We start from the raw sequence: 23,169 nt of genomic DNA, 5'->3' as shown, positions 1-23,169 counted from the left end.
CAAGAGTAGGCCATTCGGCCCTTCGGGCCTGCTTCGCCATTCAAAATGATCATGGCTGATCGTCTAACTCAGTACCCTGTTCCCACATTTTTCCCCATATCCCTTGATCCCTTTAGCATTAAGAAATATATCTATCTCTTTCTTGAATACATCTAATGACTTGGCCTCCACTGCTTTCTGTGGTAGAGAATTCCACAGGTTCACCACCCTCAGTGAAGAAATTTCTCCTCATCTTGGTTCTAAAGGACAAGAGCAGCAGGCACATGGGAACAACACTACCTGCACGTTCCCCTCCAAGTCACACACCATCCCGATTTGGAAATATATCGCCGTTCCTTCATCGTCGCTGGGTCAAAATCCTGGAACTCCCTTCCTAACAGCACTGTGGGAGAACCTTCACTACATGGACTGCAGCGGTTCAAGAAGGCGGCTCACCACCACCTTCTCAAGGGCAACTAGGGATGGGCAATAAATGCTGGCCTCGCCAGCGATGCCCACATCCCATGAACAAATAAAAAAAAATGGCATACCCTGTATCCTGAGACTGTGACCCCTGGTTCTGGACTCCCCAGCCATCGGGAACATCCTCCCTGCATCTAGTCTGTTTAGTCCTGTTAGAATTTTATGTTTCGGATGAGATCACCTCTCATTCTTCTAAACTCTAGTGAATATAGGCCTAGTCGACCCAATCTCTCCTCATAAGTCAGTCCTGCCATCCCAGGAATCAGTCTGGTAAACCTTTGTTGCACTCCCTTCATGGCAATGACATCCTTCCTCAGATAAGGAGATCAAAACTGCACACAATACTCCAGATGTGGTCTCACCAAGGCCCTGTATAACTGCAGTAAGACATCCCTGCTCCTGTACTCAAATCCTCTTGCAATGAAAGCCAACATACCATTCGCCTTCCTAACTGCTTGCTGCACCTGAATGTTTGCTTTCAGCGACTGGTGTACAAGGACACCCAGGACTCGTTGCATCTCCCCTTTTCCCAATCTATCACCATTCAGATAATAATCTGCCTTTCTATTTTTACAACCAAAGTGGATAACCTCACATTTATCCACGTTATACTGCATCTGCCATGTTCTTGCCCACTAACCCAACTTGTCTAAATCATATTGGAGCCTCTTTGCATCCTCCTCACAGCTCACATTCCACCCCAGCTTTATGTCATCTGTAAACTTGGAAATGTTACATTTAGTTCCCTCATCCAAATCATTGATATATATTGTGAATAGCTGGGGCCCAAGCAGTGATCCCTGTGGTACCCCACCAGTCACTGCCTGCCTTGGATGAAGGGACCGAATGTATGGTTGCTAAATTTGCTGATGACACAAAGGTAGGTAGGAAAGTAAATTGTGAAGAGGACATAAGGAGTTTGCAAAGGGATATAGATAGGTTAAGTGAATAGGCAAAAAATTGGCAGATGGAGTATAATGTGGGAAAATGTGAACTTGTCCACTTTGGCAGGAAGAATAGAAAAGCAGTATATTATTTAAATGGAGTGAGATTGCAGAACTCTGAGGTACAGAGGGATCTAAGTGTCCTAGTACATGAATCACAAAAAGTTAGTATGCAGGTACAGCAAGTGATTAGGAAGGCAAATGGAATGTTATCATTTATTGCAAGAGGAATGGAATATAAAAGTAGAGATGTTTTGCTGCAGTTGTACAGGACATTGGTGAGACCACATCTAGAATACTGTGTGCAGTTTTGGTCTCCTTATTTAGGAAATAAACATAATTGCTTGGAGGCGGTTCAGAGAAGATTCACTCAACTGATTCCTGGGATGAGGGGGTTATCTTATGGAGGTAAGGTTGGAAAAGTTGGGCCTGTATACACTGGAGTTTAGAAGAATGAGAGGTGATCTTACTAAAACATAAGATCCTGAGGGGAATAGAAGGGGTAGATGCTGAGGAGATGTTTCCCCTTGTGGGAGAGACTAGAACTAGGGGACACAGTTTAAAAATAAGGGGTCTCCCATTTAAGACGGAGATGAGGAGAAATTTTTTCTCTCTGAGGGTCGTGAGTCTGTGGAACTCCCTTCCCCAGAGAACGGTTGAGGAAGGGTCATTGAATATTTTTAAGGCTGAGTTCGATAGATTCCTGATTAACAAGGCAGTCGAAGGTTATAGTAGGTAGATGGGAAAGTAGGGTTGAGGTCACAATCAGATCAGCTATGATCTTATAAAATGGCAGAGCAGGCTCGAGGGGCCGAGTAGCCTACTCCTACTCTTAATTTGTATGTTCGTAACAGTGAGGAGGATAGCGATAAACTTCAAGAGGCTGGTGAAATTTAACTAGGAGAGGCAATATAAACTAAAGGGTACAATTCTAAAAGGGGTGCAGGAAGAGAGCGATCTGGGGGTATACGTGCACCAATCTTTGAAGGTGGCAGGGCAGGTTAGGTTGAGAAAGTGGTTAAAAAAGTATACGGGATCCTGGGCTTTACAAAGAGGCATAGAGTACAAAAGCAAGGAAATTATGACGAACCTTTATAAAACACTGGTTCGGCTACAACTGGAGTATTGTGTCCATTTCTGGGCACTGCACTTTCGGAAGGATGTGAAGGCCTTAGGGAGGGTGCAGTAGAGATTTACTGGAATGGTTCCAGGGATGAGGGACTTCAGATACGTGGATATACTGGAGATACTGGGATTGTTCTCCTTAGAGCAGAGAAGGTTGAGAGGAGATTTGATAGAGGTATTCACAATCATGAAGGTCTAGACAGAGTAGATAAAACCTTTTTTTTTACACAGCAAGTGGTTAAGATCTGGAATGCACTGCCTGAGGGGTTGGTGGCTTTCAAAAAGGGAATTGGACAAGTATATGAAGGAAAAAAAAATTGCATGGCCACGGGGAAAGGGCAGGGGAGTGGGACTAGCTGGATTGCTCTTGCAGAGCGCTGGCATGGACTCGATGGGCCGAATGGCCTCCATCCATGCTATAATCATTCTATGACTCTAAGTGAGTTTTGAAGCTGACTCACCTGTGAATCAAGTATGCAGACTGGCCATGCCCTCTATTAGACTTTTAAAGATAATGCTGAACAATCATGTTTGGAGACAGGCTCACTGAACATAAACGATTAAAATGAAATTATTGTTCTTTTAGTTTAAGAAACACACACCGAAGACTAGCCCCCACACCGATTGTATAAACATAACAAGTCTCAGAAAAATATTCAGTTTCTAATTTACATAGAAGTGCTTTACTATTTCCTCACTTCAACTACAAATTATCAGATTTTAGTCCCTTCATTGTTTTTAATATGTATCCGCTGATACATATCTGAAGAAATTAAACAAGGATGACATCTAGTGGCACTACACATTACAAAAAAAATCTGCTGACGCTTGGCAGACATCCATTTTTGCTACATTTGTTTTACATTCATAAAAACAAACATCGCGATACTAATACTTTGTCTCTAGGAGGATATTTTAACATACTATACTTTTGAAAGTTGGACTGATTAGTGAAAGACAATTCTATGAATCTTCCATCTCCAAAGTCAATTTCCTAAATAAGAAACCTGCTCTTGTTGTCTGAAGTTTCAAGGATTAAACTAAAATACTTGCCCAGTCAGTGGAGAAGAAAGCAGAATATGGGATATGAAACAAATACCAAACATTAAAGTGATGCACTGATATTTTCATCACAGATTGATCGTTTATTAAGCAAAGCAGAACTGGTTAGCGAACAGCAGGTTACAAATTTCTGGCATTCCTTCTTTACCCGAATATTTGTCTCGTCCCATCGCCCCATTGTTAATGTCTAAGATTCCATCTGTGTGAAAGCCCGGTTTCTGCTATTAGCCACATCACGAAGTATTACTGCAAAACAAGGAACAAACACACGCATTTGTAATTAGAAGTTACACAGTACCCACATATGTTTTTTCATGAAAGACCTGTTTTTGTTATGATTGCTTCAGGCTGGTTTCTTTTTTGAATACTGGATACAGGCTACGTCAGCTAACATACACTTTTTAAAAAATGCATTGTTATAAAGCCCTGTGGTGGGTTTCCGCCCTTCAATTAAAAAAGACATATGAATCGATCAATGACTTTATTTGTAGAACTTGATTAAGAACATAAATATCACGTTTTTTAAAAAAAAAATCAAGGATACAAAAAGGCTCAAGTCCCTGGAAGCACATCCATCTAGTACCCTAAATCTCCCACTATAGCATAGTGGTTATGTTAGTGGACTAGTAATCCAGAGGCCGGGACTAATAATCTGGAATCATGAGTTCAAATCCCGCCACGGCAGCTGGGGAATTTAAATTCAATTAATTAAAAATTAAATTAATAAAATCTGGAATTAAAATACTAGTATCAGTAATGGTGGCCATGAAACTACCGGATTGTCGTAAAAACCCATCTGGTTCACTAATGTCCTTTAGGGAAGGAAACCTGCCGTCCTTACCCGGTCTGGCCTATATATGATTCCAGACCCACAGCAATGTGGTTGATTCTTAATTGCCCTCTGAAATGGCCTAGCAAGCCACTCAGTTGTAAAATCTTGCTTAAAAAAAGTCATAAGAATAAAACCGGATGGACCACCCGGCATCAGACCACTAGGCACCGGACACGACAAAGCTCGACCCTGCAAAGTCCTCCTCACTGACATCTGGGGACTTGCGCCAAAATTGGGAGAGTTGTCCCACAGACTAGTCAAGCAACAGCCTGACATAGCCATACTCACAGAATCATAGCTGTCAGCCAACGTTCCAGACTCGTCTATCACCGGTCCTGTCCCACCGGCAGGACAGACCCACCAGAGTAGGCGGTACAGTGATATACAGTCAGAAGTGAGTGGCCCTGGGAGTCCTCAACATTGACTCTGGACCCCATGAAATCTCATAGCATCAGGTCAAACATGGGCAAGGAAACCTCCTGCTGATTACCACCTACCGAATCAGTCCTCCTCCATGTTGAGCACCACTTGGAGGAAGCACTGAGGGTAGCAAGGACACAGAATGTACCCTGGGTGGGGGACTTCAATGTCCATCACCGAGAGTGGCTTGGTAGCACTGCTACTGACTGAGCCCTGAAGGACATAGCTGCCAGACTGGGCCTGCGGCAGGCGGTGAGCGAACCAACACGAGGAAAAAACTTACTAGACCTTGTCCTCACCAATCTACCTGTCACAAATGCATCTGTCCATGACAGTATTGGTAGGAGTGACCACTACACAGTCCTCGTGGGGACAAAGTCACGTCTTCGCACTGAGGACACCATCCAACGTGTTGTGTGGCACTACCACCGTGCTAAATGGGATAGATTCAGAACAGATCTAGCAGCTCAAAACTGGGCATCCATGAGGTGCTGTGGGCCATCAGCAGCAGCAGAATTGTATTCCAGCACAATCTGTAACCTCATGGCCTGGCATAGTCCTCACTCTACCTTTACCAACGAGCCAGGGGATCAATCCTGGTTCAATGAGGAGTGTAGAAGAGCACGCCAGGAGCAGCACCAGGCGTACCTAAAAATGAGGTGCCAACCTGGTGAAGCTACAACTCAGGACGACATGCCTGCTAAACAGCGGAAGCAACATGCTATAGACACAGCTAAGCGATTCCACAACCAACGGATCAGATCAAAGCTCTGCAGTCCTGCCACATCCAGTCGTGAATGGTGGTGGACAATTAAACAACTAATGGGAGGAGGAGGCTCTGTAAACATCCTCATCCTCAATGATGGCGGAGTCCAGCACGTAAGTGCAAAAGACAAGGTTGAAGCGTTTGCAACCATCTTCAGCCAGAAGTGCCGAGTGGATGATCCATCTCGGCCTCCTCCCGATATCCCCACCATCACAGAAGCCAGTCTTCAGCCAATTCAATTCACTCCACGTGATATCAAGAAACGGCCGAGTGCACTGGATACAGCAAAGGCTATGGGCCCCGACAACATCCCAGCTGTAATGCTGAAGACTTGTGCTCCAGAACTAGCCACGCCTCTAGCCAAGCTGTTCCAGTACAGCTACAACACTGGCATCTACCCGACAATGTGGAAAATTGCTCAGGTATGTCCTGTCCACAAAAAGCAGGACAAATCCAATCCGGCCAATTACCGCCCCATCAGTCTACTCTCAATCATCAGCAAAGTGATGGAAGATGTCGTCGACAGTGCTATCAAGCGGCACTTACTCACCAATAACCTGCTCACCGATGCTCAGTTTGGGTTCCGCCAGGACCACTCGGCTCCAGACCTCATTACAGCCTTGGTCCAAACATGGAGAAAATAGCTGAATTCCAGGGATGAGGTGAGAGTGACTGCCCTTGACATCAAAGCAGCATTTGACTGAGTGTGGCACCAAGGAGCCCTAGTAAAATTGAAGTCAATGGGAATCAGGGGGAAAACTCTCCAGTGGCTGGAGTCATACCTAGCACAAAGGAAGATGGTAGAGGTTGTTGGAGGCCAATCATCTCAGCCCCAGGGCATTGCTGCAGGAGTTCCTCAGGGCAGTGTCCTAGGCCCAACCATCTTCAGTTACTTCATCAATGACCTTCCCTCCATCATAAGGTCAGAAATGGGGATGTTCGCTGATGATTGCACAGTGTTCAGTTCCATACGCAACCCCTCAAATAATGAAGCAGTCCGAGCCCGCATGCAGCAAGACCTGGACAACATCCAGGCTTTGGCTGATAAGTGACAAGTAACATTCGCGCCAGATAAGTGCCAGGCAATGACCATCTCCAACAAGAGAGAGTCTAACCACCTCCTCTTGACATTCAACGGCATTACCATTGCCGAATCCCCCACCATCAACATCCTGGGGGTCACCATTGACCAGAAACTTAACTGGACCAGCCATATAAATACTGTGGCTACAAGAGCAGGTCAGAGGCTGGGTATTCTGCGGTGAGTGACTCACCTCCTGACTCCCCAAAGCCTTTCCATCATCTACAAGTCAGGAGTCAGGAGTGTGATGGAATACTCTCCACTTGCCTGGATGAGTGCAGCTCCATCAACACTCACAAAGCTAGACACCATCCAGGACAAATCAGCCCACTTGATTGGCACCCCATCCACCACCCTAAACATTCACTCCCTTCACCACCGGCGCACAGTGGCTGCAGTGTGTACCATCCACAGGATGCACTGCAGCAACTCGCCACCTAGAAGGACAAGAGCAGCAGGCACATGGGAACAACACCACCTGCACGTTCCCCTCCAAGTCACACACCATCCCGACATGGAAATATATCGCCGTTCCTTCATCGTCGCTGGGTCAAAATCCTGGAACTCCCTTCCTAACAGCACTGTGGGAGAACCTTCACCACACGGACTGCAGCGGTTCAAGGCGGCGGCTCACCACCACCTTCTCAAGGGCAATTAGGGATGGGCAATAAATGCCGGCCTTGCCAGCAACGCCCACATCCCATGAACTAATCAAATAAATAAATTCTGCATTTGAATGCCTAACTTTTTTTTGTTGCTTGTCTAGCACATGATTCTCTGCATAAATAAATTTTCCTAATATTGGTTTTAAATTACTTCTAACTCACTTGAATTCATGTTCTCTGCTCCTGTTTTGAAGTAATATTCTGGGTTTACCTTAACTATACCATTTAATATTTTATATCCCTCAATGAGGTTCCCCTTTAACTCCCTTCTGTCTAAACTGTAGAATTTGTGCTCCTTTAACCTTACCTCACAGCTCATCCGTTTTACACATGGGATCAGTCTTGTTGCCTTTCTCTACCATATCTGTCTTTTGTGGCATAATGACTCGAATTTAACAATACCCCAAGTGCACCCAGCTAATACATTGCTGAGCTTAGCTGAAGCATAACTTTTACAGATTTGTACTGTACTCTTCTGGCTACTTTGGATACATTTTCCGATTGCATGGTCCCAGCACAAAATGCATGGATAATCACAGACTTCGTGCGCGCAGTTTCCTGATGTATGCTCCCACTAGTTGGAGCTCCGTACTGGAAGTGTGCAATTGGAATATTTACCCTTACATCCCAACACTATTAGCTTTTTTAAAAAAAATTGCTCTGCCACATGAGTTGGAGAAGTTTATTACTATTCCCAAGTCCTTTTCTAAGACTCCTTCTGAAAAGTCACATCTACACCTACTCATTTTATACATATGAAGTGCATTTTTTCAACCAGTGTAAAATACTTTACATTAATTAGTGTTAGATTTTATTTGCCTTTTGTCTGGCCAATTGCATAGTTGATCTGAAGTCCTTTTGCTATAATCCTCTGTTTATAGTGCTCTCTCTATTTTGTGTCATGGATAACTTTGACAAGCTTTGGGTTTTGATAGCCAGATCATTAATGTAGATTAGAAACAATAGGGGTCCACGCATTGACCAGTAACAGATAAACTAATGGAATCTACCCGAAGGAGCAGGCTGGAGGAGTACCTCTATAGCAATAGCTTAATAAGTAACAAACAGTCAATGTGAATTAAATGGGGAAGATCTTGCCTGAAAAACCTCCTTGATCTCTCTCAACACCACCCACAGTTTTACATTATACCTTTTATTCAGGTTTATTAACCAACTTCTTATACAGTCCCATGTTTATAAACTAAAAGTTACAATTTTAAAGTGGGGTGCAGGAACAGAGACCTGGGGGGTTCACATACACAAATCTTTGAAGGTGGCAGGACAAGTTGATAAAGCTGTTAGTAAAGCATATGGGATCCTGGGCTTTATAAATAGAGGCATAAAGTATGGTAGTTATGCTAAACCTTTATAAATCACTGGTTAGGCCTCAGCTGGAGTATTGTGTTCAATTCTGGGCACCACACTTTAGGAAGGATGTCAAGGCCTTGGAAAGGGTGCAAAAGAGATTTATTAGAATGGTACCAGGGATGAGGGACCTCAGTTATGTGGAGAGACTGGAGAAACTGGGGTTGTTCTCCTTAGAGCAGAGACGGTTAAGGGGAGATTTAATAGAGATGTTTAAAATTATGAAAGGTTTTGATAGAGTAAATAAGGAGGAACTGTTTCCACTGGCAGTTGGGTCAGCAACCAGAGGACACACAGATAAGTTAACTGGCAAAAGAACCAGAGGGGAGATGAGGAGAATTTTTTTTACACAGCGAATCATTAATGATCTGGAATGCACTGCCTGAAAGGGTGGTGGAAGCAGATTCAATAGTAGCTTTCAAAAGGGAATTAGATATATACTTGAAAAGAAAAAAATTGCAGAGCTATGGGGAAAGAGCAGGGGACTTGGATAGCTCTTTCAAAGAGCCGGCACAGGCACAATGAGCCTAATGGCCTCCTTCTGAGCTGTACAATTCTATGTTCTATCCTAAATTCCTAAGGCTTCTACTTTAACTCTAAGTACTCCATTTGGACTTTTGTAAAAAAAAACTTTAATGTCCAAATAAACAATATCATAGGGAGTTCCATTATCCATTTTATCGGTAACATTTTCAAAGAGGTTAAGGAGGCTCATAAGGCAAGATCCTTCCCCTCAAAATCCATGCTATTGCCATAGAGGTACTCGTCCAGCTTGCTCTTCGAGTAGATTCTATTATTTTATCTGTAACTGATGTTAGGCTAGGGCCTGTAGCTACTTAGGTCAAATATGTCGCCCATTTTAAATATAGATATTATGTTTGTTTGTTTTTCAGTAAAACTGTACAAACAGATTCTCCCAAAAAACGGACACTTAGAGACCCAAATAATTTACATGGAAAAATATATAAGCGGCACTCAAACCACACTCAAATTACGAACAAAACGGACAGCCTTCAATGCACCAAGCCCTTTTACAACTTAAAACACGAGACATAGCCTGTTAAAAAGCTGCTGTATCTGGAACTTTCACGAGTCATGATCACTGGCGCTTCCCCTTGCAGATTGTTTCCTTTGTACCACCAAATTCTCATGAGGTCAGTGTATGCCGGTCAGCGCGAGGCAACGGCGGGTTTTGTGAAAGAAACGTCTTTTGTGGAATGGGGAGCTCTTTTGTGCATAGTGGCAGAGAAACCGCTCTATCACTGGGGTTTAATGCTTGCACAGTTCTATCCCAGGGATAGAGCAGTTTCTCTGCTGCTACGGATTCTAGGTGAAGAACTCCCTATTCAACTGAAAATTTTTACAATAGATACAATGACCATTTTGAAAATAAGGACACCTGCAGAAAAAAATGACAGCTGATGCCAGTCGCTAAGGTGTCCATAATTTGCAGGTTTTGTTGCACATAAGAATTCCACCAGTGCCCAATGATTCCTTCACGACGATAGCCAATGCTGGTTGGAGCAGCAAGTGTAGGTGACTAAATTAACTTCAGTAGATCCGGCCACTAACTCAGGGAGCTTCAACTATTTGTATTAACTCCTCCCATTGCTGGGCAACATTATCATTCCCTCCTCTCAAACAATTTCCCTCGGTGGGGTTATCAGCACTCACTGGGTAAAAATAAGATTCAAAAATAAAATCCAAAAAGTAGAAATAGGCAAAAAAAAATTAGTACTTTTTGATTTTTCTTAAAGATACTGAAGATAAGATTTTTTTATACTGGAAAGTAAAGAAATACAATATACTGTGAAAAATATAGATACAATATAAATGTTCTGAAATAGCAGATCAGACCTTTAATCATTAATGTACATAATTATTTCAGAATATATGTATAAAATGTAGATTACTTTTGAGCAAGTTTTCCTTTAGATATTTTAAAATTCCTCATCCTAGGTATAATTTGACCAAATTATTTCACTATTGGATGAAGTTTGTGTCAGTGTCCTGTTTTATATCTAAAATTAATGGTGCAGATTACAAAACGTCATGTCAGATGCATGCAGGTATGAAGTTACACATTGCATACAGACAAAATTAATGCATCACAAATATATCATCTGATTGCAGAGACTCTACGGTAGAAACGTATCATACTCAGGATCTATTTTATAAATGCAAGGAATACTTGATAATTAAACGGAGATTAAGAGTTGAAAAAGATTTGTATGAAAATGTTTTGCTGAGTTCACCAATAACCAAGTGGGCAAAGGCACTGCGTGGTGTAGCATCAGGCCACACAGATCAGTTGATCCCAGAAGGGATTCCCAATCTGTGCTAAGTTAGTTGATCTCAGTCAAAGCGTGTTACAATTAGCGTTAGTGCTCTGCACCAGCTGGGGAACAAAGTCAGCCAGGAGCTTCCACTCCCGGTCACTACCCAGTGGATATCAGGCAAGGATAGGACGGGGCTCAGCTGCAATACCCTCCAATCAAATAGGTTGCTGACACTAATTTTCTGGGCTGTCAGATGAAAATGGCCATTAAGGTACCAAAATTGTGACAGGAAGCCATAGCCAGAAAGAGTCAAGCATAGATTTAACTCATGGGTGGAAAATAAAGTAGCCTGGGAATCTCCATAGCAGGCTTGTCAGACTTTAACAAGCAGGCCTCATTATCATCCCACTGGCCAGTTGCCTGCCTGAAATGGGCATAAAGAGGTACCTGGTTGGCTGGTGAAGATTGGGCAGCCAGGGGGTGGGTAGGGAAGTGAGGGAGATTGGCAGGGACTCTCAGGTGGGAAGCGGGTGCCCAGGGTAGCAGAGGCTCAGATTTTCCTGGTGGGACCCAGGAGGAGATCTCCAGCTCCAGCCAGTAGGCTGTTAAAATTGCTACAGGGTCCTATCTGAGGAATAGTACCTTGATTGGCTTATATTAAATGAGGCGTCTATCCTGCTCAGGTGGATGCTCAACTATCTGCCTTTTGCTCGGTTTCTGTCGAGCTGAAGGAGATATAATCCCCCCCGCCAGTGTCTATAGGTGAGGAAAGGCAAAGTCTGGAGAGGAAAATAGAACTTTTGTCTTAGCCTGCGCATGTGAAATAATTGAGTGTATGCACAGAAATGAAACAGAATTGTTTGGATAGGTCAGTTACTTACTGTCCAACATAGTCCTTCCCAAAATTCTCTTCTCTATGGATTTCTTTACCTCTCCCATCAGCCAAGGCAGGAATACTTTCTCCACATCTAATGGGGGAAAATGACCAGCCATGAAAAAAGTGCAGATCTCTTAATTTTCTTATCACCCTGCTGATTTCCTCTTCATTTGCAATATAACAATAACTGCAGTCATCTGGTCAATCAGTGCCCCAGGATTGTGTTCGATAGCACACAAACAACTGTCTAGTCTCACAAATGGGCTCAGCCTCATGAATATAAAAGACCAAAACATTCTTTGTATCTACATAACAAGGAGAAGGGGTTGGATGAATCAACAATCTTATTCATTATTTGGTAGTAATTCAACTTTCAAATACAAATGAAAAGAAAGTAAACCCAGTGATAGTAACCATGGAACTTAGTCCCATTTCCTCTTGCCTTCCTCGATTGCTGTGGGTAAATACACTAAGTGGTGTGACACTGAGCCACGACCATTTCGATCCCTGGTTCATGGAGCATTAGCTGATTTCACTGGGGGCACTACAATTAACCTGCAACCTTGGGCTAGGAAAAAAAAGAGGAAAAGTATAATAATTCCTTGTGGGAACTGCACATAGGTGAGGGCTCAGCAAATAACCCAATCTCTAAGTGCATAGATGAACAATGGCCATTTGGTTGGGGTACCTGATGGTTGGCTAAGGAACTGTGTACCTTAGTGTGAATTGCCACTTTCAGGTGAAAATTCAACAAACAAAATGGTTGAATTTGCTCTGCTTATCGGTGACACAGGTAGGAAAGTAAGATAGTATAATAGTTGGGAAACAGTGACCAAAAAGCAAACTAGTGAGATGTATCATTCATGTTAGTATTGTACGTTTGTCAGATTTAAATAGAAGTAAATGGGCAAAGGAATAAACTAATGCACAAACCAAATCCATCCATTAAAGAAACAAATTTCAGTAATATTTTATTGCAAAGATTTGTGCAGCTGTAAAATATATTAAAGGCAAACCTCTCTCCACAGGGTCGTAGAAGTAGCCATTATCCTGAAGCGTACTGAATACTGCGGGAATTAGATCAGCTAAATAATTTTGGGCAAATGCACGGGCTGCAATCTTATCTGAAGTGTCCTTTTCCTTCTTTAGCACTTCCTGCTGCTGTGCCATGCGACGTTTCTGTAAAATACCACATAGGGGTCCAATATTACATGGTGAAACTGCTATACTTGCTGATAACTGTGACAGAAATGTTAGTACTTTATCTGAAGTTTCACAACCTTTTCAAGAACTTTAGTGGAGTAACATTGGTAGCAAGGTGCAGCTCACAGAAGGGGAGGGCATAGATTCAGATCATAATTCCTTGATCTTGGCCACACCATTTGGAGAAACGCAGAGCAACATTCACTTACTGAAAGGGAGAAAAGCAAAACCAGTAGAGTAGGATCACTTTCACATAATTCTCAGCATCAAGTTAGAGCCTTGTTAGTTCAAGGCTGGCAGCAGAATACTTACCTCACCCACTCCCTTAGATGGAATATGCTGCATAGAAGGGGAGAGCTGCAGCTACGACGATAAAGCACATGTATCAGGTTTTTGCCCCTGCCACAGCACTGAAATGGCCCTAATCAAAGTTACAAGTAACATCCTCTGTGACTGTGACCAAGGTGCATTACCCCCGCTCGTCCTTCTGCAGCCTTTGACATAGTTAACTACACCATCCTCCTCCAATGCCTCTCCTTCGCTGTCCAGCTGCGTGGGACTGCCCTCGCTTGGTTCCATTCTTACCTATTGAATCGTAGCCAGAGTATCTCCAGCAATGGCTTCTCTTCCCACCCCTACATCGTTACCTCTGGAGACCCCCAGGAATCTTTCCTTGGTCCCCTCCACATGTTCCACATGTACGCTAACTGTACTCAGCTCTACTTCTCCACCGCCTCTCTCAATCCCTCCATTGCCACTCTGTTGGCTAACTGACTGCCCGTCCAACATTTAGTCCTTGATGAGCCACAATTTCCTCCAGTTAAACATTGGGAAGACCGAAACCATTGTCTTCGGCTCCTGCCACAAACTCTGTACCCTCGTCACTAATTCCATCCCCCTTCCTGGGCATGTCTCAGGGCGAAGTCAACTGTTCATGACCAAAAGACAGAGAGAGAGAGAGGGAGAAACATCCGAAAGGAAGAGAAAGACAGAGAATGACGCGTTGTATTAAAAACAGATAACTTTTATTCGCTGGTGGGGTTACGTGTAGCGTGACATGAACCCAAGATCCCGATTAAGGCCGTCCTCATGGGTGCGGAACTTGGCTATCAATTTCTGCTCGACGATTTTTCGTTGTCGTGTGTCTCGAAGGCCGCCTTGGAGAACGCTTACCCGAAGATCGGTGGCTGAATGTCCTTGACTGCTGAAGTGTTCCCCGACTGGGAGGGAACCCTCCTGTCTGGCGATTGTTGCGCGGTGTCCGTTCATCCGTTGTCGCAGTGTCTGCATGGTCTCTCTCTCTCTCTGTCTGTCTTTTGTTCTGGCTGTTTGTATATTCGGTGGTCCTGTAGGTAACATCTCTCTGTCTGAACACTTTGATTGCCTTGACAACGGGCAGTTGGAAAGATTATCTCTAATCACCAGGTATTGTTCTCTGACTATAAATGCGAAACGTTCAAGGAATCCCACTCACTCACCTGACGAAGGAGATAATCTCCAAAAGCTTGTGATTTTCAAATAAAACTGTTGGACTATAACCTGGTGTTGTAAGATTCTTTACATTTGTCAACCCCAGTCCATCACCGGCATCTCCACATCATGGGTATAGAGAGTATAATTTCAAAGTCTGCGGATGACTTCAGGAGGATATGGATAGACTGGTGAAATGGGCAGCCACACGGCAGATGAAATCTAACGCAGGGAAGTGTGAAGTGTTGCACTTTGGTAGGAAGAATGAGGAGAGGTAATATAAGCTAAATGGTACAAATTTGAAGGGAATGCAGGAACAGAGACCTGGGGGTGCACATACATAAATCTTTGAAGGCGGCAGGACAAGTTGAGAAGGCTGTTAAAAAAGCACATGAGATCCTGGGCTTTATTAATAGAGGCACAGAATACAAAAGCAAAGAAGAATTGCTAATTTTTTTTATAAAACACAGGTTAGGCCTCAGCTGAGGTATTGTGTTCAGTTCTGGGAAGCACACTTTGGGAAGAATGTCAAGGCCTTAGAAGGGGTGCAATGGCCTCCTCCTATGCTGTGCCATACTATGATACTATGAAACAGCCATGATGTTATTCAAACACAGACTGGTTACAGCCTTCAGATTTTCTCCCTTGGCTTAGTGGACCTCACCAAAGTTTATATATTCTCTTGTAAGGACTATATTTACATAAATTAAGGTATGGTAAGTAACAAAGTTGCTCTAGTGCAGCAAATATCAATTTCAGTGACTACTGTCCTTTACCATATTACTGCATGGCTAGTGACAACAATAACAAGTTGCATTTATACGGTAATTTTGAAGTAGAAAAGCATCCTCAGGCACTTCACAAAAGTGTAATCAGACAAAAATTAATGCCAAGCCAAAGAAGGAGATATTAGGAGGGGTGACAAAGTTTGGTCAAAGAGGTTCTTAAAGGAAGACAGGGTGGTGGAGAGGCAGAGGGGTTTATGGAAGGAATTCCAGAGTGTGGGGCCTAGATGGCTAAAACCATGGTTGCCAGAGGGAGTGGGAGATGCACAAGAGGATACATTTGGAGGAAAGCAGAGTTCTTGGATGGACGTAGTGCTGGAGAAGGTTAGAGATAGGGAGGAATGAGACCATTAAGGGATTTAAACATGAGGATGAGAATTTTAAATCTGAGGTGTTGTGGGGTTGGAAGCCAATGTAGGTCAGCAAGCACAGGGGTGATGGGTGAGTGGGATTTGATACCGGATAGGATATGAGCAGCAGGGCTTTGTACGAGCTGAAGTATATGGTGGGTAGAGGATGGGAGGACAGCCAAGAAAGCATTGGAATAGTTGAGTCTGGAGGTGACAAACGCATGGAGGTGCTGAGGTAGGTGTGGAGGCAGGCAATATTATGGAGGTGGAAGTAGGTGATCTTAGTGAAGAAGAGGATATGGGGTTGGAAGCTCAGCTCAGGGTCAAATAGGACGCCGAGGTTGCGAATAGTCTGGTTCAACCCAAGACTGTGGCCAGGAGTGGGATGGATATGGTGGTGAGGGTACGAGTTTGTGGCAGGGCTGAAGACAATGGCTTCGGTCTTCCCTATGTTTAACTGGAGAATATTGCAGCTCATCCAGGACTGGATGTTGGACAAGTAGTCTGATAACAGAGGCAGTGGAGGGTTTGAGAGAGGTGGCGGAAAGGTAGAGCTGGGTGTCATCAGTGTACATATGGAATCTGACCCCATGTCTTCTAGGGCAGCATGTAGGTGAGGAAGAGGAGGGGGCCAAGACAGATCCTTGGAGGACTCCAGATGTAATAGTGTGCGGGTGGGAAGAGATGCCATTGCTGGAGATGCTCTGGCTACGATTGAATGGTTAAGAGTGGAACCAAGCAAGGGCAGTCTTACTGAGTTGGACAACAGAGGAGAGTCATTGGAGGAGGATGGTGTGTTCAACTGTGTCAAAGGTTGCAGAGGAGTTGAGAAGGATGAGGAGGGACAGTGCACCACAGTCACAGAGGATGTCATTTTTTGACTTTGATTAGGGTCACTTCAGTGGCAAGGGCGGAAACCTGATTGGAAGGATTCAAATGTGGAATTGCAGGAAAGATTGGCACGGATTTGGAAAGCGACAACACATTCAAGAACTATTCACACTCAAGGTATCGTCAAAGCCACAACACGGTGTTCAGCTCAGACTTGCCAGAAATTAATTAGAATTGAATGGTAATTCATAATAAGCTACATTGACTTAAGACCCTACCTCTTAATTATCTTTTAAACTGCAAAGTTATTTTAAAATTCTCAAACACTTCAAAACAAAATCTTGCTATTGATTCTCTTACAGTTCAGTATTTGCACCTGTCTTGTACAGCTGGAGCAGCAGGAGTGGTCCTAGAGAAGAACCGGAGCGGCAGAGGGAAGCAAATAAAGGTTGAGGTTCGAAGGCCAAAACTCACCTGGAGCAGCAGAGGCGGCGGAAGTGGGAATGGGAGCGGTCCTAGAGCATTCGTGCAATCGAAAAAAAACAAGGAGTGATGTCACAGGACAACAGGTAGGTGATTGGCTGGAGTTCAGGGGCAGAACAGCAGGAGCTGATTGGTGAGTAGCTGGTGAGTGTTTTTTTTTTAAGTCTTAACTTTATTTCTGGTAAGTTGAGTTAATAATTATAACTAGAAGCATGGCAGGGCACCTCAGTCCTGTCGAATGCTCATCTTGTGCCACGTGGGAAGTCCAGGACGCCTGTCGTGTCCTGGACAACCACATGTGCAAGAAGTGTCATCAGCTGGTGGAGCTCGAGCTCTGGGTTTTGGAGCTTAAGAAGCAGCTGGCATCATTGCGGTGCATCCGCGAGGCTCAGAGCTACATGGATAGCACGTTTCAGGAGATGGTCACCCCGCAGCTTAAGAGTGTGGAGGCGGAGAGGGACTGGGTAATTGCCAGACAGACCAGGAGGACCAGGCAGGTAGTGCAGGATTCCCCCGAGCGCATCTCGCTCTCTAACTGCATTCACTGGTGAGGGTGATTGTTCCTCTGGGGAGTACAGCCAGAATCAAGGTCATGGCACCATGGGTGGCTCAGCTGTATTTGGGGGGTGGGGGGGTTGGGTGGGGATGGGGGAAATGAGAAGGAGGAAGATCGGAAAAGGAATGGCGATAGGGGACTCAATAGTTAGAGGAACAGACAGGCGTTTCTGCGGCCGCAGACGTGATTCCAGGATGGAATGTTGCCTCGCTGGTGCCAGGGTCAAGGACGTCACTCAGTGGTTACAGAACGTTCTGAAGGGGATGAACAGCCAGAAGTCATGGTCCATATCGGTACCAAATGATATAGGTAGAAAGAGGGATGAAATCCTGCAGGCAGATTTTAGGAAGCGAGGAAAGAGATTAATAAGCAGGACCTCAAAAAGGTAGTAATCTTTGGATTACTCCCAGTGCCATGTGCTAATGAGTATAGAAATAGGAGGATAGAGCAGATGGATGTGTGAATGGAGAAATGGTGCAGGAGAGAGGGCTTTAGATTCCTGGGGCATTGGGACCAGTTCTGGGGGAGGGTTGCACCTCAACAGATCTTGGACCAATGTCCTCGTGGGGAGGTTCACTAGTGCTGTTGGGGAGGGTTTAAACTAATTTGGCAGGGGGGGTGGGCACTAGGATGTAGCATTGGAAAGGAGAAACAAGGTGCACAAAGGATTAGGAGAGACAGAGAGCACTAGAGTAAGAAATTGTATGGTATTAGGTGGGATCAGATGAAGAGAGAATGCAAGAAGGTCTAAGATAGGTTTACAGTGCATTTTTGTAAACACACAAAGCATGGTAAATGAGGTTGGTGAGCTACAGGCACAAATAGCCACATGGAAATATGATGATGTGGTGATAACAGAAACCTGGCTCAAAATAGGGCAGGATTGTGCACAAAATATTCCTGGATACAAAGTGCTCAGGAAAGATAGGGAAAGAAAGGGGAGGGGGTGGCAGCATTGATTAATGAGAATATTGCAGTGCTGGAGAGAGAGGATGTCCTGGAGGGGTCAAGGACATAATTTATTTGGTTAGAGTTAAGAAACAATAGGCCATTACACTACTGGGTGTATTCTATTGGCCATCTAGTGGGAAGGATATGGAGGAGCAAATTTGCAGGGAAATTACAGAGAGGTGCAAGAGCCATAGAGTAGTGACGATGGGGGACTTCAATTATCCTAATGTAGACTGGGATAGTAACAGTGTAAAGGGCAAAGAGGGGGAGGAATTTCTGAAGTGTGTTCAGGAGAACTTTCTTGATCAGCGTGTTTCCAGCCCAATGAGGAAGGAAGCATTACTGGATCTGGTTGAGGAGTGAGGTGGGTCAAGTGGAGCAAGTGTCAGTGGGGGAATACTTAGGGATCAGTGATCATTGTATGATAAGGTTTATATTAGCTACAGAAAAGGACAAGAAGCAATCTAGAGTAAAAATACTTAATTGGAGGAGGGCCAATTTCAGTGAGTTGAGAACAGATCTAGCCGGGTAAATTGGGATCAAAGATTGGCAGGCAAAACTGTAATTGAGCAATGGCCTTTAAAGAGGAGATGGTTCAGGTACATTCCCACGAGGAGGAAAGGTAGGGAAACCAAAGCCAGAGCTCCCTGGATGACAAAAGAGATAGTGAGTAAGATGAAGCAGAAAAAGGGGGCATATGACAGATGTCAGGTTGGTAATACAAGTGAGAATCAGGCTGAATATAGAAAGTACAGAGAAATGAAAAAGGAAATAAGAGGAGCAAAGAGAGAGTATGAGAATAGACTGGCAACTAACATAAAAGGGAATCCAAAAGTCTTCTGTAGGCATGTAAACAGTAAACGGGTAGTAAGAGGAGGGGTGGAGCCGATATGGGACCAAAAAGGAGACCAAAGCATGGAGGCAAAGGGCATGGTTGAGGTACTAAATGAGTACTTTGCATCTCTCTTAACCAAGGAAGATGCTGCCAAAGTCACAGTAAGAGGTGGTAGTTGAGATACTGGATGGGCTAAAAATTGATAGAGGAGGTACTAGAAAGGCTGACTATATTTAAAGTAGATAAGTCACCAGGTCCAGATAGGACGCATCCTAGGCTGCTAAGGGAAGTAAGGGTGCAATTAGCAGAGGTCCTGGCCATAATCTTCCAATCATACAGTGGTGGTGCCAGAGGACTGGAGAATTGCAAATGTTACACCCTTGTTCAAAAAAGGGTGCAAGGATAAACCCAGCAACTACAGGCCAGTCAGTTTAACCTCTGTAGTGGGGAAACTTTTAAAAACGATAATCCGGGACAAAATTAACAGTCACTTGGACAAGTGTGGTTAATTAAGGAAAGCCAGCATGGATTTGTTCAAGGCAAATCATGTAACTAACTTGATTGAGTTTTTGGATGTGGTAACAGAGAGGGTTGATGAGGGCAATGCGGTTGATATGGTGTATATGGACTTCTAGAAAGCATTTGATAAAGTGCCGCATAATAGGCTTGTCATCAAAGTTGAAGCCCACGGAATAAAAGGGGTAGTGGCAGCATGGATACGAAATTGGCCAAGTAACAGGAAACAGAGTAGTGGTGAACGATTGTTTTTTCAGACTGGAGGGAGGTATACAGAGGTGTTCCCCAGGGGTCGGTACTAGGACCATTGTTTTTCTTGATATATATTAATGACTTGGACTTGGGTGTACAGGGCACAATTTCAAAATTTGCAGATGACACAAATCTTGGAAGGGTAGTGAACAGTGAGGAGGATAGTGATAGACTTCAAGAGGATATAGACAGACTGGTGGCATGGGTGGACACGTGGCAGATGAAATTTAACACAGAAAAATGCGAAGTGATACATTTCGGTAGGAAGAATGAAGAGGGGCAATATAAACTAGAGGGCACAACTCTAAAAGGGGTACAGGAACAGAGAGATCTGGGGGGTTATGTGCACAAATCGTTGAAGGTGGCAGGGCAAGTTGAGAAAGTGGTTAAAAAAGCATACGGGATCCTGGGCTTTATAAAGAGGCATAGAGTACAAAAGCACAGAGGTTATGATGAACCTTTATAAAACACTGGTTCGGCCACAACTGGAGTATTGTGTCCAGTTTTGGACACCACACTTTACGAGGGATGAGAAGGCCTTAGAGAGGGTGCAGAGGAGATTTACTAGAAAGATTCCAGGGATGAGGGACTTCAGTCGCGTGGATAGACTGGAGAAGCTGGGATTGTTCTTAGAGCAGAGAAGGTTGAGAGGAGATTTGATAGATACACTCAAAATGATGAAGGGCCTAGACAGAGTAGATAGAGAGAAACTGTTCCCATTGGCAGAAGGGTCAAGAACTAGAGGACATAGATTTAAGGTGATTGGCACCAAAAGGTGGCATGAGGAAAAACATTTTTTTTTAAAAAAGCACAGCGAGTGGTTATGATCTGGAATGCACTGCCAGAGTGGGTGGTGGAGAAGATTCATTCGTGGCTTTCAAAAGGGAATTAGATAAGTGCTTGAAGGGGATAAAAAAATTCAGGGCCACGGGGATAGGGCGGGCGAGTGGAACCAGATGGATTGCTCTTGCGGAGAGCCGGCATGGACTCGATGGGCCAAATGGACTCCTTCCATGCTGTAACCAATCTATGATTCTCTAATTTCCCTGCAAATTTGCTCCTCTATAAACTTCCCACTAGTTGGTGGCCTATAGAATACACCCAGTAGTGTAATGGCACCTCTATTGTTTCTTAACTCTAACCAAATAGATTCTTGTCCTTGACCCCTTAAGGACATCCTCTCTCTACAGCACTGCAATATTCTCATCAATCAATACTGCCAACCCCCCTCCTTTTTTTTCTCCTATACTATCTTTCCTGAGCACTTTGTAGCCAAGAATATTTAGTACCCAATCCTGCTCTTTTTTGAGCCAGGTCTCCATTATCGCCACATCATATTCCCATGTGGCTATTTGGGCCTGCAGCTCACCAATCTTATTTACCACACTTTGTGCGTTTACACACATGCACTCTAAACCTTAGACCTTCTCATATTCTCTCAGTCTGATCCCACCTAATACTGTACTATTTCTTACTCTAGTGCTATCTGTCTCTCTCAATCCTTTATGCACCTTGTTTCTCCTTTCCAATGCTATATCCTGGTGCCCACCCCACCCCCACTGCCAAATTAGTTTAAACTCTCCCCCACAGCAATAGTGAACCTCCCTACGAGAATATTGGTCCCAGCTCTGTTGAGGAGCAACCTGTGTCTTCTACGGGTCCCTCCTGCCCCAGAACTGGTCCGAATGGCCCAAGAATCTGAAGCTCCCCATCTTGCACCATGTCTCTAGCCACACATTAACCTGCCATATCTTCCTATTTGCAGGCAAATTATAGAAAGTTGCAATAACTATACAGTAGTGATAATGGAAGGGCTTCAATTATCCCAATATAGACTGGGATACTAACAGTGTAAATGGCAAAGAGGTGGAAGGAATTCCTGATGTGTTCCCAGCCCAACCAGGAAGGAAACAGTGCTGGATCGAGTTCTGGGGAATGAAGTGGGGCAGGTGGAGCATGGCTCAGTGGGGGGGGGGTTATTTGGGGAACAGTGATCATAATATCATGAGGTTTAGAATATGGAAAAGGACCAGGAACAATCAAACTTGAAAATGCTTAACTGGCGGAGGGCAAATTTCAGTGAGTTAAAAAGGGATCATGCCCAGGTGGATTGGAATCAAAAATTGGTAGGCAAAACAGTAACTGAACAATGTACCTGAACCAACTCCTCCTTGAAGGCCTCCCAGAGTAGACATATCCCTATGAGGGGGAAAGGAAGGGCATCCAAAGCTAGAGCTCCCTAGATGACTAAATGTGATGTGGAGATGCCGGTGATGGACTGGGGTTGACAATTGTAAACAATTTTACAACACCAAGTTATAGTCCAACGATTTTATTTGAAATTTACAAGCTTTCGGAGGCTTCCTCCTTCCTCAGGTAAATGTCAGGAACTCCTCGAAGCCTACGCATTTATAAATCACAGAACAATACATGGTGATTACAGCTAGTCTTTGCAACTGCCCGTTGCCAAGGCAATCACAGTGTTCAGACAGAGAGGTGTTACCTACAGAGCCCCCGAATATACAGTCAACAAAAAAAAAACAAACAGAAAAAAAAGAGAGGCAGAAACATCCGGAAGGCAGAGAAAGCCAGCAAATGACCCGTTATATTAAAAACAGATAGCTTTTGTTCGCTGGTGGGGTTACGTGTAGCGTGACATGAACCCAAGATCCCGGTTGAGGCCGTCCTCATGGGTGCGGAACTTGGCTATCAATTTCTGCTCGACGATTTTTCGTTGTCATGTGTCTCGAAGGCCGCCTTGGAGTACGCTTACCCGAAAGCTTGTAAATTTCAAATAAAATTGTTGGACTATAACTTGGTGTTGTAAAATTGTTTACAATAGATGACTAAAGATATAGAGATTAAAATGAAACAGAAAAAGGTTTATGACGAATGTAAAGTTCATAATACGGTAGAGAACCAGGCTGAATACAGAAAGCACAGAGGAGATCTAAAAAAGGGAATAAGAGGGGCAAAGAGAGAGGATGAGAATAGATTAGCGGCTAACACAAAAGGGAACCTAAAAGCCTTCATTAAACATATGAATAGTAAAAGGGTAA

At 44.0% G+C, this 23,169-nt stretch overlaps 1 protein-coding gene across 2 annotated transcripts in view; it reads right to left on the bottom strand.

The window, feature by feature from the left end:
* The window catches only part of rsph3 (radial spoke head 3), a 70,446-nt gene that overhangs the window by 10,527 nt on the left and 36,750 nt on the right, over window positions 1-23,169 (bottom strand). Inside the window, exons 6-8 of one of the 2 annotated variants that reach the window (XM_067988348.1) lie at window positions 12,895-13,057; window positions 11,883-11,969; window positions 3,742-3,839 (exon numbers count right to left, since the gene is read on the bottom strand). In XM_067988348.1, coding sequence (XP_067844449.1) covers window positions 3,781-3,839; window positions 11,883-11,969; window positions 12,895-13,057 — 309 coding nt within the window. In that variant the 3' untranslated portion in view covers window positions 3,742-3,780. Of the gene's footprint in view, window positions 1-3,740; window positions 3,840-11,882; window positions 11,970-12,894; window positions 13,058-23,169 lie in introns of those variants that run through there. The other variant, XM_067988349.1, reaches the window with a different exon arrangement.

The sequence above is a fragment of the Heptranchias perlo genome, chromosome 8 (genome assembly GCF_035084215.1).
Source record: "Heptranchias perlo isolate sHepPer1 chromosome 8, sHepPer1.hap1, whole genome shotgun sequence".
NCBI classification, from domain to species: domain Eukaryota; kingdom Metazoa; phylum Chordata; class Chondrichthyes; order Hexanchiformes; family Hexanchidae; genus Heptranchias; species Heptranchias perlo.
This window is presented reverse-complemented; position numbering and strand designations above follow the sequence as displayed.